Source organism: Meles meles, chromosome 7 (genome assembly GCF_922984935.1).
Source record: "Meles meles chromosome 7, mMelMel3.1 paternal haplotype, whole genome shotgun sequence".
Classification (NCBI taxonomy): Eukaryota; Metazoa; Chordata; class Mammalia; order Carnivora; family Mustelidae; genus Meles; species Meles meles.
In genome coordinates, this window is record NC_060072.1 from 108,365,372 (window position 1) to 108,383,288 (window position 17,917).

General features: G+C 52.0%; 1 protein-coding gene across 4 annotated transcripts in view; it reads left to right on the forward strand.

Moving 5' to 3' along the window:
- Positions 1–17,917, forward strand: part of TSPAN11 (tetraspanin 11) — a 66,495-nt gene that overhangs the window by 13,780 nt on the left and 34,798 nt on the right. For all 4 annotated transcript variants that reach the window (XR_006819698.1, XM_046013085.1, XM_046013086.1 and 1 more), the window contains exon 2: positions 8,115–8,209. Coding sequence is in view for 3 of the 4 variants with exons in the window: in XM_046013085.1 (XP_045869041.1) it covers positions 8,115–8,209 (95 nt within the window). In the remaining variant the exon portion in view is untranslated. The remainder of the gene's footprint in view (positions 1–8,114; positions 8,210–17,917) is intronic.

Sequence of the window (17,917 nt, forward strand, 5' to 3'; positions counted from 1 at the left end):
GTTACAAGAGTAAATTGTATGTTATGTGTGTGTTCCCTCAGTAAAAAAAAAATAAATAATGAAAGGAAAACAGCGGGTGGTACTGGGGCCAGGTGGGGGTCAACAGGATTGGAGCTATCAATCATGAAGGGTTTCTCATGATGTCAGAGGTCATTTCGAGTTCCAAAAATATCTTGTGAACGTATGATATGGAATGTAGATTTCTACAACATAGAGCTTGGCAGTTCTCCCCTTGCTGCTTTTGACTGGGGACAAGTACGGGGGACAATATGCAGTTAAAGAATAAAACAGCTAATGCCAGGGCACCCGCGTGGCTCAGTCAGTTAAGCGTCTGTCTTCGGCTCAGGTCATGATCCCAGGGTCCTGGGATCGAGCCCCACGTCGGGCTCCCTGCTCAGGGGAGCCTGCTCCCCCCTCTCCCACTCTCCCTGCTTGTGTGCTGTCTCTCACTGTCTCTCTCTCTGTCAAAAAAAAAAAAAAAAAAAAAAAAGCTAACGCCCACATCTTGGTCTCATAGAGTGCTAGAGCTGCAGTTCTTTGTGGTTCCAGCTTTCGGGTGAGTGAGGAAGGGGAGACAGTGATCAGATGGGCTTGACTGGGGGCATTCCCAGGGATTAAACCACCCCTTCAGCTAGAGAAGCAGTTATCTGCTTTACATGTTAGGTTCTACATACAAATTTCTTTGAAAGAATGTAGCAAGAACACCAACTTTCTCATAAAACGAGGCACGGAGAGAGACAGTGATTTGCCCAAGTGCTGACAGGTAGTGAGGGAAATCTGGAATTAGACCCCTTGATCCCTGGGCCTCTGCTTGCCCACCTCCACCCCTTAGCCAAACCCCATCTGCTAACGCCTCCATAAATACCATCCCTCAGCGTCAGCAGACATGCCCAGCATCCTTCTGGCAATTCCCCTTTGGGAATCTCGGGAAGGGAGGACCGCCCTTAGTGGCCGTCCGCTCCCGGGTTCTAGGAACACACATACTACCCGATCAAATCCCCCTCATGCCAAGGGGGATGTCATCCATGGGTGGGTGATGACCCCCACCCAGCCAGGGCCTCGAGCACGTGTCTCCACATGGGTGATGAAAAGAGGAGCTCTTTCTGGGTGGAAATCATACATCCATTCATTCACGGAGATCGGGGAAATTATAATATAGATCCATCTGCGAGTGTGGGAAAAATTATAGACTGTATTCTTCCCTATAATTAAGCTGGTTTTTAGAGGGAGCAGTAAGTATATTAGGCAATGTGTTTTTCTTTTTTAAAGGTGTCTTTGAGACCTTATGTGTCAAAATTAAAACCCTGCGCTCTTTGTTCAGAGAGGCATTGATTTTCTTTGTTGGGTTTAGGATTTTACTTCTCATCACTGGCTCCTCTGCTCCTCTAGGTTGGTCTGCCGGTGCAGGTAGTCAGCCTGGGCCAGCGGCTTGGACTCACGGTGGGCTGGGCTGGCCCGCCCTGGACCATCCTAGACAACACCATGTCTACCGCGGCCTTACAGAGCCACAGCAAATCAACTAGACAGGCCTGGTTCTCCCTTCAGATGCCCAGGTTCCATGGTGGATTTTAAAAATTTATTTAAAGGAATGCTTCCTTCCGAACCCTAGGATCCGGTTTATAACCTGTTAAGCCATTTGGATTTATCTAACCTAACTTCACAAGCAGTGACCCTACTTCAGTCACTCCCTGAATTGGAAAGTTCACTGGTACCCCTTGCTTTCATAATAAAGTCCAGAACCTTGAGCCTGGCATAGAGTGGCTTTGTCACCTTCTTTGCCTAATTTGCCTACTTGTGCTTGAACTCTCACTAGTGGTTCCTCTCCTGGACACACTTTTCTCCCTGAACTTCATACGTTGGGTTGGATGACGCCGATGATGACGGTCTCCCCCGCCGCGAGCTCTCTGAGGTTGGGGCCTGCTTCGTTCATTCTCTTCTCTTTAATCTCCAGCCCATAATGTCACATAGCCAGGCCTTGAGTGTTCAGTGAATTAACAGATGAATTAATTAGCCGATCTCAAAAGGGAAAAGAGATGCGTGAAGCACCAGCCAGACCACCGCAGCAGTAAAGGAGGGGTAGGCCTGCAGCAGGCAGGTCGCAGAAGAGCAGAGTGAGTGGACACACTAGAGGTTGATGAAGGAGGGCGGCAGACGGCGGACATCTGGGTGCAGTGGAAAGGGGCGGGGCAGGAAGTGGTGACAATGGAAAGATGAGTACTGGGATATAATCCTGAAGACTGGTGCCCTGGATGGGTGGCTGGATGGGAGTGTCAGGGATACCAGACGGCCGGGTCGGTGGGGCAGATATTGACTTAGTTTCTGCCTGGCTGGTGGTCAGGGACTTGGGGCCACAGGAGAGAGCCTTGCGCCCCACAGGTTTCTGAGAGCGGTCAGGTTGGGAGACGCAGGCAGAGCTGGGTATGAGTGAGGCTGAAAAGGGGAGGCAGAAGGCAAAGCAGAAAGAATGGTCCCCACCTTGCCCCAGAGGGAGCACAGCCTTTAATTAAAGGAGAGCACCGAGAGGAGGACCCAGCCAATGAGACCGAGGAGAGCACAGAGTTGGAGGCTGGGCGCCGTGATGTGCAGATCAGAGCAAATTGGAGACACCGGTGGGAGAGGCTGGGGCAGTAACACCAGCCTGGGAGAGAGAGCTTCAAAGGAAGGTGCAGCGCACTCAGTGGTTTCGAATTCAGCAGAGGCAAAGCGGGATGAGGTGGGAAAAGCTGCCTCCGACTTTGGTGGTCAGAAGTGAGTGTAGGATGTGTGGAAGGGAGGGGGTTGCCTGACTGTGGTGGGCTGCACGGTGACCGGACAGGGAAGTGAAGCTTCAGGCCCCAGTGGTGAAGAGAAGAAGGTCTGGCAACGATTTGAGGAGACAGGAGGCAGGGTCACTTGGGAGGTAGTGTGCGTGGCTTCCAGGTCAGGCTTGGGAGCCTCCCACTTGCAGTCACATCCTGGCTGTGGGCGCTCGTGTGCTTGGGGACCACCTCGTTGCTCTCAGGGAGGGAGCTCCAGCAGGCCTGCCTTCCTTCTTCTCTTGGAATGGAACATTATACAGTGAAGACTCTGACTCCCAAAGACAGGATTCGGTTAGAGACGAAGCTGGGCTCTGTGCCAGAGACCCAATAGGATAAAGAAGTTTCTTTCTCTCTCGTATGATAGTCTAGGGCAAGCCTGGACGCAGCCCTTCCACTCACATCCCATTGTCAAGAACTACCACCCAGCCAGATCTAGCTGCTGAGACCCCCGGGAAATGTAGTTGCTAGTGAAGGGGCCACAAACCCACCTCCAGTTCCATTATAATGGAGGGAGGGGGAAAGACTTCTGACGGACCACCAACAGACTTGGCCATCTTAGGAATCAGACTTAAACCAGCTTTAATCCACGTCCCATTCTCTAGATGAAAGACGAGGACAGCTACCTGCAGATCAGAGTTGAGGCTTATGTGTTTAAAGAGGTACATGGGGATGGGAGGTTTTCAGTTGTACCAGCCCCCCAGTGTCTGCCCATACAGAATATTTTGTGCTGCCCAGGCTCTGTTTGCAAATGAAAAGTCAGGCTTTCACCCAGGTGGCCTCATGCGATGGGAGGCACCCAGCCCCGGGAAGGAAAACGCAATTTCTACCAGAAATGAGCAGCTGGGCTTGCCAGGCACCTGCACAGCCAGCCCTGCACAACTCCAGGGGCAGCCACTCATGGGGCCCCTGATGTGTACAGCGCCCCCTGGAGCTGAGGGTCGTAGCTGCACTGTCTTTGTCACATTCGTAGGAGCCACAACTGGGCTGAGCCCCAACTCCTTGGGCTCTGGGGCCTTCCTCCTGCCTTTGCTCTTCATCATACAGATCCTGAGCCCCTCCCCCCGAATGGGCCACCTTGGAAACCTCCATCCTTGCTGTGAGAAGCTTCTCATGGAGGTATCTCCATGTTCCAAGTACCAGGCTTGGACGAGAAATCGACTCTGGCTAGAAGGGACTTTTTTTCCCCTCAAAACCCGATGAAAGCCCAGACCTGAGAGGTCTTGCCTTTGATTCCGACAACACTAGCGATGGGTCCCTGGGTCTGCCAGAGGAGCCTCAGCCCCCTCGGTTATAAAGGAGGGGTGCCAGCACCTGGCCTCTTCACTGGCTGCCGCTGCTGGGGGCTGGGGCGTCTGACTCCTGGCTGGGGAGTCCGGGAGGGGCACCAGGGCCAGAGGTGGCTTCTCAAAGCCCTGAAACACCTTGTCTCCATGACTAGGAAATCTTATGTTTCCAAAACACAGGCAGAATGGCTTGCCTCCCTCAAATGGGGCATTTATTTCATGAGCTCCTTTCGGGTCAGGTGCACACACACTCTGACCTCTCACAGCTCAGCTGCTGGGCTGCTGAGTGTTATAAGGAAGATGCCACATGTGACTGGTGCAGAGATGCCACTGGGGTGGGCCTTGGGGATCTGGGTTTTTCCAGCCCCTGCTGGACAGCCATCTGGGAGGGCTGGAGCAAAGGCAAGGAAAAAAGGGTGTGCAGCTCAGAGAAGGGGGTTACCTACACGCTCACCTTCCAAACCTGTCAAAACCGCCCCTCCCGCTGTGTGTTCTTGTGAGATCTGATTCCATGAGGAAGCACGTGACAATGACCCAGGGTATCCCACCAGCAGGGACCGTCCTGTCCCTGTTTGTGCCTCATTTGTGTGTTTTTTAAAAGGATTTTCTACTTTGGCGTGCCATGGACAAAGGTCTGAGTTTCTCCCATGAGGGTGGAACTAAAAGACAAGAGGAAAGAGGGAACAATGGAGAGGGGACATGGAAAGCTCTAGGAGGAAACCGAGCAAGTCCCTGAGAGGCTTCTACAGGCTCCCCAGGAGGCCCTGTGTTCAGCCACATGGGGTCCATCCCAGTCGTGCAGGTTCAGGACCCAGAAGGGATAGGCTTAGTTGTGTTTCTCTCTTTTCCATCATATTTGACTCAGGCGTCCTGGGAACTGGGTGAGAAATATTTATATGACTCTTAAAGAGTGTGGGAGCTCTCTCGTGCCCTGTCAATGCCTGTGTTCATCTGTTCATTCATTCCTTAGAACCACCCCCCAACTCGTGGCACTGATCAGTTCATACTAGCCATTGTTATTACTAGGCACACGACACAATCGGATACACAGAGCCCAAGGTGATACAGAAGTGGTCCAGTAGTAAGTCCTGGAGTAGGTGGCATCTCCACCCAACCCAGGGAGCCAGATAGTCGTTCTACTTTTGCAGATGAGAGAAACTGAGGCTCAAGATCGTAGAGTCAGCCAGAAACAGAAGTGGGACTAGTAGGGGCAAGCCTAGTCCTCCCTGAGTCACAGGAGCAGGGATGGGGGCAGCAATGAGAAGAGAGGGAATGGGCAGGGGGACATCATCACCTTCTGGGCTTAATGACCTCATTAGCCCTGCTTTGATGGCAGAAGACCTGCCAGTGCTACCCCCATGGAGCCCACCCACAGGCCCCCAGGCTGTGACCCCGCCTCTGCGGGCCTCCTCCCACCCCACTGAAGGTGCTCCTTTCGTAGTACCTTGCCAAAATGAGATGCTTCATGCTCCCTCTAACCCTTGCCTTCCCCCACTTTGATTTATTTCATAACGTGATTTATTATTTCAGTAACATGGTTAACAGAGCTGGAGAATACACTTTCTTTTCAATGCACATGGAACATCCACTGAAAGAAATGGTTTTCTGGGCCATAAAGCAAGACTCAACGCATTTCAAAGGACTGAAATCCCACAGAGGATTTTCTCCAGCCACAGTAGAATCAAGCCAGAAATCCAGAAGAAAAAGACTACTAAAGTATTCCCGTAATGTTTTAAAATCAAGTAACACACACATACTCTTGCTGTGTGACTCTAGACAGTTTATGTAACCTTGCTTAGCCTCAAGCTCCCTTATCTTTCAAAATGGGAAAAACCTGTACTTCCTAGGGCTATTGGGAAGATGGAATAAGATAACATGTGTAAAGCACTTAGTTCTGTGCCTGGCACATAATAGATGCTCAAGAAATGTTAGCTGCACAGAGAGGTTAAGTAACTTACCCAGGGTCACACAGCTGATAAATGGCAAGGCTAACTTCCAGATCCAAGCATCTGGCTCCACACTGGTACTGACACCCCTTCAGGGCCTCTGCCACCCCCAGTACTATAGGTTGTGGGGGTGTTGTGGGGGGGATAGGAAACTGCTACCACCGATTAGCCAGGTCACTTCAGAGAGTGTTAATTTCCCCACTCCCTCTGCAGAAGGTTGACTTAATGAGCCCAGGATTTCCCATGACCCTGACGTTCTGTGGTTCCATCTTCTCTACCACTGATGGCTGAAATTTTACCATTAGAAATGTGTTTCTTTTTGTTTAATCCCATCTTCGGCCTCAACTCCCTTTTTAGAAATACAGTTTTCCTTTAGAGGCTTCTGAGCCCTTGGGTTACCGGTATAGAAGGGTCTGTACGGTGGTTCTGTGGGCCCTGATTGGGAGGAGAGGGGCAGGCAAAGCGAGAAGAGATGCAGACAGGGAAGGCCAGGCCCCGAACTGTCCATTTACTAATGACCCACGGTGGCCCAGTGCAGCTCTGGTCAGGCCACCTGCGGGATGGCCGCATAATAGCGCCTGTTCCACTCGCCCGGCTGACCCCATCTGTCATCATTTTTCACACTTTTTTGTAGTCTTCCTTTTTTCTCCTTCTGTATTTTTTCTTTCACTGCAGTGCCTCTCAGATGAAATTGGAGAAAAATGGGTTTTGTCCTTTTTTAACCAGAAGACTAAAACTCTTAAATTACCTTCTTCAAGGTCTGAAATAGAAATTCCAAATAAGACAGCCACCTTCTCTCTCTCTCTCTCTCTCTCTCTCTCTCTCTCTCTCTCTCTCTCTCCCCCTCCCTGTCTTAGGAGCCCAGGAGCTTGAAATAAAAGGCAGGATGGTGACTTAGGAGGAATGATCTGGGCTTGGCCCAGCGCTGGCCAGGGAAAAGGAGCAGGGCGGTGACAAAGAGGGCCCGACCAGAGGTGGGGAATAAGGGAGAAAGAGATGGAAGTGAGCAAAATCAGTGCCCCGTTACTTGTGGTTCTAGAATAAGAGGTCACCTGGAGAGAACGAGTTCCTCGAGGAGCAGCTAGCTACTCCGTGGTAGTTAGGACGCAGGCGGGTGCCCAGGGGATGTGGAGCTCAGAAGAAGCAGAAGCGCAAGGGCTGTTGCACCCTTGTACTTGTCCCACCGAGAAGCACACAGGACTACAGGCACAGTAAGCCTCCCCTGTGTGTGCCACCTGACTGCTGTCACACACGGTTCCCAGACGCTCCAGCAGGGGGCAGCAGGACAAGGAGAGGGAGCACGTTCCTGGGCAAAAAACGAGGAATTCTGGGGTTGGAGGCCTGGGCCCTAATCCCTGCCACACAGACTACTACTAATAGCTAACGTCCATTGAGCACTTACTGTGTGCCCAGGATGATGCTAAACACTTACCCAGACCATCCCACTTAATCTTCCAAACAGGCCCGAGATGTAGCCATCGTTCTTCTTTCTGCTACAGGGGAGGAATGGGAGGTTGCATGGCTTGCCCAAGACCTCACGTGTCTTGTGGCAGATGTGGGTTTGAACCCAGGGAGTCCAACTCCAGAGCTCTCATGCTTCTTCCTGCCAAACAACTGGGGCTGCTGCCTTGTTTCCTCATTTGGAAAGTCATGGTGCAGGGGGCCAGTGGGGAGGATTGGATGAGGCTCACGGCTCCACTGTGGACGGTCTGATTTGGGGCTCATGCCTCCCCTGTGCACACAGAGGTCCCATTCAAATGATGCAGAGTACCAGGTAAATCTGTGCCCTGTAACCCTGATGAGACAGGGGAGGGGAATGAGGGTACTTCCTATGGTAGAAGACTTATAAGTTAGAGTTATGGCAAAAGGGCAAAACCGAGATCCAAAGGTTCTAGAAAATTCTGTGCACTTCACTTCTATTGTGCATCTGATAATAGCCTTTGCATTTCCTTGCTCTTTGCTCCAGGGTACATACCCACAGCCTCAGACCCACCTGGCCAAACAGGCTAGGAAGGAGCTCTGGCTCTGGGACGAGCGAGGTGGTTCCCTGTGGGGCCCCCCTCCAGCTTCCGCTGTCTTCTTTGCAGGCCCAGCAACCATGGCCCATTACAAGGCAGAGCAGGACGACTGGCTGATTGTCTACCTGAAGTATTTACTCTTCGTCTTTAACTTCTTCTTCTGGGTAAGTGAATCGTGCACACGCATCCATCCCCTGGCCCAGCACAGAGTGAGTCAAACCCCCTTTGTTTTTTGTGAGTCACCACTCGGGTTGATTTCTTCCAAATCAAAGACCACCCATGGGCAAACGCTGCCTACTTTAAAGCAAATATGTACATTTGCTACTGAGGGGGAAGAAAAGAATCTGGGCTGCAGGTTGGCGTGGAGTCCGTACCACGTGGCATTTGAAATAGGGGACATGTAAGCATCACAAGGAGCGTTGTGTTCCCACCCACTGTACAAAGGGTCCGGCTCTTTCTTCCCCGCTAACTTGCTGTACCAGTGCCTTGTGGGAAATGTGCCTGCTCTTTGCCTGTGCTCCACCGAAAACCATTTATTTGCCTTTCATGGTTAACATTCTCCTGCCGGAAGAGAAACAGAAGTCGTAGGGCCCTGGGGCTGGTGTGGTGGGAACAGCCTCCATGGTGACTCTCCCTAGGAAGCCTGCCTGGGGAGGTCTTCAGGAGGAGCGGGGTCTGTCCACATGAGGCAGTTATCGAAGTAATTGGAAGCAGAATACCATTGGTTCCCCAAAATAACCAGATGCTGGGATGTGTGTGTTTTGTATTGCAATCTCCCTAGCTCTGGAGAGCTGGAAGGGGGCTGGGAGAGCAGGCTCTGCGAGGCTCTGCTGTTTACTGATGGCGCCGCCTGGGGCAAGCCACTTAACACGGGCTGAATCTCTTTCCCCAGCTACAAAATGCAAATCATTTCTAACTACCTGGCATTTGTTAAAAAGGAAACAACAGGCCCCAAATGGAGTCACTTAATGCTAAGCTTCATGTCCCCAAACCAGACGTAATTACAGTCTCGGCTCTCCCAGAAGTGGCATCTTAAACCAGTCAATCAAGAGTGATGATCACGAGTTAGGTAACCCACCTGCTAGACTGCTGCCTTTCCCTAAAGGAAAGTACCCTTGCAGTAACCATCCTGCTTTTTTGCCTAGCATTACATCCTTAGTCCTGCTCCCTTCTGGCTATGAAAGTCTTTCCTTTGGTGCAAGCACATCGGAGTTCCTTTCTATCTGCTAGATTGGATGCTGCCTAATTGGAATCAATTTGTGCTCAAAGATACTCTTAAAATGTTTAATATACGTCAATTTATCTCTTAGCGGTTCGATGAGCAGGTGCCCTAGAAGGGTACATGGTAAGTGCTTAGCGCAGTCTCTGCACATAGAAGGCATTCAGTAAATACAACATTTCAGGTATTTGAGCTGCAGAAGGCTCACAAATACCACCGAATCAACCTGCTGATAGAGCAGAGTGGAGGTCCCTGCCTCCCCTGGGAAGCAGTGCCCTCCCTTGACAGTCTTAGAAACATCTCAGAAAGGCAAAGGCAAAGATAGGTTATATCTGCATGTCCAGGGTCTTTCATTAAGGCTAATTAAATTGCTTGAGATGGGCCAATGTGTTAAGACCTGGAAGGATCATGATACAGGAGTTAAGGATTGTGTGCACGGCCAGGCCAGGGTTTGGGAGAGAGCCTTGGAGAGTAGACACCCTCTTGATGCTCTCTATTAAAAAGTCGGATCATTTGATGTTGGCTTGAATGTCTTTTGCAAAGTCCCTGAGATGGACAATAAATTTACTTCATTTGCAACTTTTATCTTCCTGGGCAAGAGTTTCCTGGAATACTAAAGCTGGCTTGTCGAAGCCAATGGACTACCACAGTCAACGCTGATGTAATCAGTAAGCTGTGTGGGTGCAGATAGTTTTGATTCTCAGAGAAAAATCCAATAGAGTGCTTAGGATTCTTGCTGAGTGAGGATTTTTTTTTCTTAAGAATAAGTATGTTCTCCCCAATCATAAAAGTCTATGTCTCCACTACAGATAATCCCTAAAATACTGAGAAGTATAAATAAGAAAATAAAAATTGCCCACATCTCAGTGTATTAGGTTCCTAGGGGTGTCTTAATGGAGTATCATAAACTGGGTGGTTTTGTTTTGTTTTTTACAGATTTTATTTGAGAGAGAGAGAAAGAGAGATAGCATTAGCAGGGCAGAGAGAGAAGCAGACTCCCCACTGAGCAAGGAGCCCGAGTTGGGGCTCGATCTCAGGGCCCTGGGTTCATGACCTGAGCCAAGGGCAGATGCTTAACAGACTGAGCCACCAAGGCACCCCATAGACTGGGTGGTTTTAAACAACAGAAATATATCCTCTCACAGCTCTGGAGGCCAGAAATCCAAACTCAAGATGTCGTCAAAGCCATGCTCCCTCTGAGACTCTGGGTAAAATCCTTCCTTGACTCTTCCTAAATTATGGTGGTGGCTGGCCATTCTTGGCATCTTGGGGTTGCATTGCATGACTCCAATTTCAGCTTCTGCCATCCCGTACTGTTGTTTCTATGTGTCTCTGTCTTTACATGTCATTGTCTTCTCAGAAGGACCCCACTCATATCAGATAAGGGCCCACCCTGATGGTCTCATTGTAACTTGATTACATCAGCAAAGATCCTATTTCCAAATAAGGTCCCATTCACGGGTACCAGAGTTAGGACATCAACAAACCTTCTTGGGGACACAATTCAACCCATATATTCACCATCCAGGGATGACCCCTGTTGACATTCCCTCTAGACGTGGCCCCGATCAGGACAGGAGATGGTGGTGACCTGCACCATGGGAGGGGCAGTGGGGATCGAAATATTTGGAGAGAGTCCAGGGATTTGGGAGGTAACAGTAGGTCACAAACTGGTTGAGAGGAAAGAAAACATGTAACCTGGGTGGGCAGTGAAGCCCTTCACTGCAATGGTAGACCAGAAGGACAAGCAGTTCGGCGTCCAATGGCGAGGTCAGTTGGAAGCATGGTGGGTTTGAGTTGCCAGGAGACATCTGAGCAGAGATGCCCCGTGGGAAGTTGGCTCGTGGGTCTGGATCATTCCCACCCAGATGGTAGCTGCAGCCACAGAAGTAGGTGAGGACCCCCACGGAGACCAAGGAGAGAAGCGAGAATGAGATGCAGAGCAGCCCCGAGGGCAGGGGTGAGTCAAGGCTCAACAGTGGCCCCCTTATGCCCGACCAGGAGAGCTCCTGAGATGTGGGACTTTCATTCTCCCACCAGGAGAGCCCAGGCAAGCTGATAAGAGCTGCCCACCAGGGAGGCTGGAGGGAAAGGCTGTCAGAGCGGAGAGAGGCAGAGCAGGAGGGACAGGGTCCCAGAAGCTGGAGATGGAGGGGGGAGGTTGAATACATGTTCAAGGGGGGGACACATCAAGTATTTTAAGGCCTGGAGAGAGCCCATTGGGTTGACCCCACAGTTTATTGGTGGCTGCAGTGAGAGAACTCTCGGGAGAGTAGTGGGGGCGGGGGTGGAGGAAGTAGGCAGTCAGTGTAGATGGCTGCCTGCTGGGCACCAGCAGAGAGAGCGGGCCACAGCTGGTGAGCCAGAAGGCTGTTGCGAGGTGCTCAGTCCAGAATATCCGTGGAAGGGCCCTGACCTTGCCTGTGAGCACCCTCGGGGCCCTTCCAGCCAGAGCGGACTGGGAGTCTGTTCAGGTTTGCGTCCCTTTGGGAGTGGCAGGGAGAGGGACACGGGGGTGGCAGCACAGGCAGATGGCCAGCGGGGGGCATGCTACCCAAGCAGCTGCCAGCGAGTGAAAGGGAGCCTCCCCCTACCGAGCTCCCCACCTTGGGTTAAAAATACCCCTGCCTGGGGGCCTGGCTGGACAGGGACCAGCCTCCCAGGGACCCATTCAACCAAGCTTCATCCACCTTATGACAGATCCTTTTGGGGGTGCTCAGGCCTCAGTCTCAGTGCAGGGGTGTCCCGGCATTGTCCCTAGAGCGCCGAGATCTCCTCGGAAGTAGACAAGGGACAGACTGCTGGCCCATCTCCTCCCACAACAGAGTGCAACATCACACATCTTGCCGTGAACAAAGCCCCTGGGAATTTACCACAGTTCCTGGGGAAGGGGGCATGTCAGTGGGGGTCCCGTCCCACGAGAGAAGGGCTCCCTCCACACACACCCCAGAGTCCAGCTGCCAGCCCTCCACCTGAGCCCCTCTTTCAAGACACATAGCGATGCCGGGGTCTACACCGATCAGTGCTCGCACCCCTTCTGCCTTCCTCTTAGACTCTGCTGCAGAGCGTGGGAGAGGGTCTGCAGACAGCTGCCTGTCTCCTGCTCACTAAGCCCCTGCACAGGCACAGAGAGTGAGCCCGACAGCAGAGGCAGACTGCCCTTGCTAGTCCTCCTTTCTCCCCCACAACAGTGTTTCTTCCCCATACACCACATTGCCAAACTCTGTCCCAATCCAGCATAGTGAGGCTGGAGAAGCCCTTCCTCCGGGCAGTTATGATGCCTAGCGTTCATGAACCACTGCCGGATAAAGACCTTCCTCGGGTTATCTCACACGATCCTCAGATCAACCCTGAGGATCTGTCTGGCCATTATCCTCAGGCAGGGAACAGGCTCACCCAGTTCAGAGTCTTGCCCCAGGTCTTAGAGTGGTGAGAATGAAAGCGAGTGCTGACCCCCAGGCGTCCTGGTCAATGATAACAATGGAAAAGTCCAGCCAGCCCCGATGTTAATTAAGTACTGTAGGTGCTTGGGTGCGTGAGCGTTCGGAGTCTCTAGGGTGCATGGCACTTCCTGTTTCAGGCTTCCTCTCTGGAAGGCCTTTACCTACACATTCCGTTTCATCTTCCCAGCATCCCACAGCCCTGAGCAGCTCTATTAGGGCCCCGCTGTGCCAGGGGGGAGGGGCAATGTGCCCAAAGACCCAGAGCTGGATCCCAGCAGCTTTCACCCCTAAGATTACGCAGGAGGCCACCAGCCTCGAGTCCTGTCCCTCTCCCACAGTGTCTGTGGGGCATACATGGATTACCAAGAAAACAGAGCATGCCGGGAAGACTCGGGCTCAAGTTTGGGTTCAAATTCGGATCTCATTTACTTGACATGAGTTGCTGAGGACAGAATTGTGACTGCTCAGAATTCATACGTTGAAGTCCTAAACCCCAATGGGACTGTATTTGGAGATAGGGCTTTGAGCAGGTAATTAAGGTTAAATGAGGTCAGAAAGGTGGGATCCTAATCCAAGAGGACTGGGGGCCCACGAGTAGAGAAGAGAGAGATCTCTCTCTATAAGCAGCACCGAGAAAAGGCCATATGAGCACCCAGTGGGCCGCTGCTGTCTGTCGTCAGGGAAGGGGGTCCTCACCAACTTTGAATCAGTCAGCCCCTTATGGTGGGACTCCCGGCCTTCAGAACTGTGAGCGATAGAAATACACTCCGGTGTTGGAGCCGCCCGGCTATGGGATTTTATCATGGCAGCCTGAGCAGACTGAAACTTTAGCCAAATCCCTTAATCTCACTGAGCCTCATTTTTTTGGTACAGTCAAAAGAGTGTCAAAACCTGTAAGAATGGGGGGCACCGGGTGGCTCAGTTAGTTAAGCATCTGATTCTTCGTTCCAGCTGAGGTTGTGAACTTGGGGTTGTGGGATCGAGCCCCATGTCAGGCTCCACGCTTACCTCCCTCTGCCTGCCCCACAACTCATGCTTGCTCTTTCTCTCTCTCTCAAATAAATAAAGAAATTTTATTTATTTAAATATTATTAAATTATTTTATAATTTATAATATATATAATATATAATAAAAAATAAATTAAAAATTATTAAAGCCTCTGAAGAATTAAAGATGAACATTTGGGAAAAAAGCAGTTTCTTCACACACTTGGTGCTTGGCTACTGTGTGTAGCTCTTTGAGGGGAATAAGTTACAGTTTTCTATCTCTATAGCACCAGCTTTAAGACTCGGGATCATGGCCCAGTAGAATTGTTCAGAAAACCAAGCTTACCCTTACTGTGCACAAGGCAGCCTATTTTCTCTTCTACTTTGTGGCATTTTGTTCTGGTTTTTGATGCAGGCTACTACCACCAAATTTATGTCACAGCCCTAATAGGCTACATGGCAAAGTTTCAAATCCGAGAGCAGTTGGATGGCATGAACGGCCCCTACCTCCTCCCTGACAGGGACAGGAAGCAGGTGCTTGTCGGTGGTCACGTGTCAGGCCTGGAGGTTTCAACCAGACTTTAATCCCATTCTCCCCGCCTCCCAGTCAACTGTGCCATGCCTGCACAATTTGAAGGTCATGCATCAGTCTACACTTTGCGTTGATTCCTACAACCACTCTTTACTCTCTCCATCCTGTTTTGTAGAGGTGAAACCGAGTCTCACATGGTTGACAGAATCCTATGTCACTTCTGGGGTTTCTGACTCAAAGTCCAGTGCTTTTCCCCACTGTGGAGACCACTGAGCAATAATCACAGCCGTAGACTCACTGCTCTGATGCTTACTTGGAATCCAGAATGTCCCCAAGGTTCAAGGTTGACCCTGAATCAGGATGTTCCCAGGATGTGGGCATCCAGACACGCAGACTATGAAAAATCTAAGGAAGACTTAGGAGACACCACAAATGGACACTCCTCCCCTGTGCCTGAGCTCAGTCCCACCTCGGCTTCCCCGGCCCCCAACGCTCAACCCACACCGGATCCCCCATCCTTCACTGCCCCCCGATCCCTGACTCCACCCCTCCCCTTGCTTTTGACTAACCCAGTATTGACTGGGACCATCTCCCTGGGCAGGGGAGGTCCCCTTGGATACAGCTCTGGGTCAGGAACCAAAACACCAACACTTTATGCCCCCTCCCTGACCCTAAAAAGAAAATGAGATCCGGCTCCCCTACGTAGTGCCTAGGGAATGCTTTTCTTCCCTCCCATTTCCTGCACGGCTCTTTAGAGCTCCCATCACCCTTGCAAATGTTGTTCCCTAATTTATTATTTTAATTAGCTGCTTGGCTGTGTTAATAATCAAAACTTTCCCAGCCTCCCAGGAGCTATGCCAGGCTCTGGGAGAATGGTGGGAAGAGCCGTACTTCCCTTGGGGAGCAGTGGCGCTTGGCCTCCATGGAACCCCTGGGATCCCTTACGGGGGACAAGGCCAACACAGGAGACAGGGATGGTGGAGGACTTGTGACCCTGCTGGGGGGGTAGGGCTGACTTGAGGACATGTCTCTAAGACTCCCATGAGGAGGCTAGGAAGGAAGAGCCTCTGCTAGCTTTCCCGCCGGGGGAAGAAGGCCCTGCACTCCTTATCGCCATCCCACTGACCGGGCCTCCGCTGCCCTCCCAGGACATCTCATCTGTGACAGAACAGGTCCCATGGCTGGTTCTTCTCCGGCTCCCCTTCTTAAGATGCTGAAGTCACAGGACCCCCGTGGGGCGGGAGGGCATCCGTCCCCTCTATGCTGTCTGGGTCTCCTGGGGGCCGGACTCATATGGCGGGGTGGGGATGCCCATTTGGTCTGCATGGGCCCTTGTGGGTGAGACCTGTCCAAGCAGGAAGCCTGCAGTGACAGTCCTGGGTAAAGTGGCTTGTTTGGTGAACAGAGGAGCTTTGCATGAATCAGCAGCCCAGCTGGTAACACGGGCACGGAACTGGCCCATAGGGTTCTTGAGTTCTAGTCCCCACTTGGCCCCTGGCTGGTTACGGGACCTTGGAAAGTCACCTCTCTCCGGGACTTTGTTTCTTCATCCAGAATATAGAAGGGGCCATACTTGATTCTTCCCTCTTTTCCTCTCTCCCTCCTTCCCAAGAGAGCTACCAGGTACCACACTGTGTAGGGCCCTGCTCAGGACACTAAGATGAGTAAGATCTCACCCAGAGGCTAAAAGGGAGCTAGACAAAGTGACAAATACAACAGTACGCCGTGACATGCATCCTGCTAGAGACCCGTGCAAGGCGGGGAAGCCATGCGGAGGACATGATGATTTGCAAGACTGAGGGTATGTTCCCTGCAGATTCTGAGCTGGGAGGAACAGGTGCCCTCCCAGCTCCAACCCTCAGTAAATCCTGACCTCTGTTCTTGTCATAGAGGTAGATTGCCTTGGGGAGAGAGGGAAAGTAGTGCCGTGATTTCTTTTCCCAAGGACTCTTTAAAGCCCAAGAGCCAAGAAAAGAATGCCTTGAAGCTGTAAGTGGCTTTTAGCAGGACAAGCCTAGCCTTGAAGATTCAACTCAGGCCACAGGGACATGGAGGGAGCTGGGAGAAGTGCTGGCCGGGCTCTGGGCGGTATTGGTCATTGATCTGGCTCAGGTGGGCTAGGGAGGCAGGCTGGAGTTTGGGCTGGATGCTTTGGGGGCTAGGGAGCCAGGGGCAGTTTTTTGGTGGGGTTGCCTGTGGCTCAGCTTGAGAAGCAGGACACACTTACCTCTGGGTTGAGCAAGGGCCGGGAAGCCAATGACGCAGGCATGGGGAGGCAGGGAGCCAAAGCCGGAACAGTGCCTGGAGCCGGGTCAGGAGGACGGCTGGGGGCCCACACACCACTGTCGCTGGGGGGCAGAGTACAGAGTCCACAGTGACTCAGGGTTCTCATCTGAGCAGATGGCGGTGCCACTGATGAGGTTGACAAAGGGAGAAGGAGCTCCCAGTGCGGCTCTAAATGGGCAAACACCCATTTAGCTCCAAAACCTTTCCAGGCCAGCGTGGAGCCGGGCAGCTCGGAGGTGCCAGGCAAACACATACAGAAGTGACCTGCATGGCCCCCCTGTGTGTTCCTGCCTCCCCTTGTCACGGGCTTCCTTCCCACTGAAGGCAGGGGACTCTGGCCTGGGGGACCCTTCCTTATTGAGAGCCCTGCCGTCCTGGTCCCTGCTTCCTCCCCCCCATTCCCCCAACTGGTCCTGCCCCCAGATCCCAGGGCAGAAACCCTTCAGAAGCCTGACAAAGAAAATCCTGCAATTACTTTTATATTCTCTGCCTGCTTTTCTGGGTTTGGGGGAGGGGGGCTGCTTCTGCCTGCTGTTTGTCGAGGCCCAGCCATGTGTGGCAGCTCAGGCTAACCCTTCTCCTGGCAATGCTTCTCTTCTATAGATTGGAAGTTCCTAAAACTGCGAGGCGTGGGTGACCTGCCCTGCGCCTCCTGGACCTCCAGGGTCCTCGTTGGCAAGAAGGCCAGCTTCACCCTCTGCGGGGCTTTCTGGCTAATTGGCTACAGGCTCTGGTTTTGAAAAATGGAGTTAATATTCCACAGTTTCTGTTGAATCAACTGTATGCAAACGGCGGTTGAAATAGCTCACTGGGGTCAGGTCTCTCTCCGCGCCCCTTCAGTCCTCTTCACGGCTCCCCTTCCGCCGCTCTTCCTGCTGATCTGGGCAGTCTCCACACCGCTGGAGTGAAAGCCTTGAGCCGCTGATCCAGAAGCATCTTGCTGGAGGAGTGTCAGCAGAAGGTCATCTTCCCGTACAAATAGTGACATTTTACCCACATGGAAGAGACCTTAGAGATATTCTCAACCCGCAGCACCATTTTACAGATGAAGAAACGGAGGCTTAGCCGAGTGAAGTATCTGGTTCCCAGTTGCACGGCGAAGCAGGGGCATAGCCAGGGCTGGAACCTAGGCCCGCTGACTTCTACCTCCCTGTCCTCCTCTGGCGACCCATTCCAACATTTAGCAGCTTGCACTCTTCCGGTCTGGATGCAAGATTGTTTTCTAAAGAGCTGACGGAGACCGAAGCGAGAAACTCCCAGAGGACTCAAAACCCTCTTGTTCCTGCTGGCAAATCCCCCTCGGTGTCCCCTGCAGACGCGAACTTCTCCACCCAAAGTGACATTCCACGGAAGGGGTGGTGTCCCCAGTGACATCAGATCGAGTATGAATGTGTCCTCTGGACCT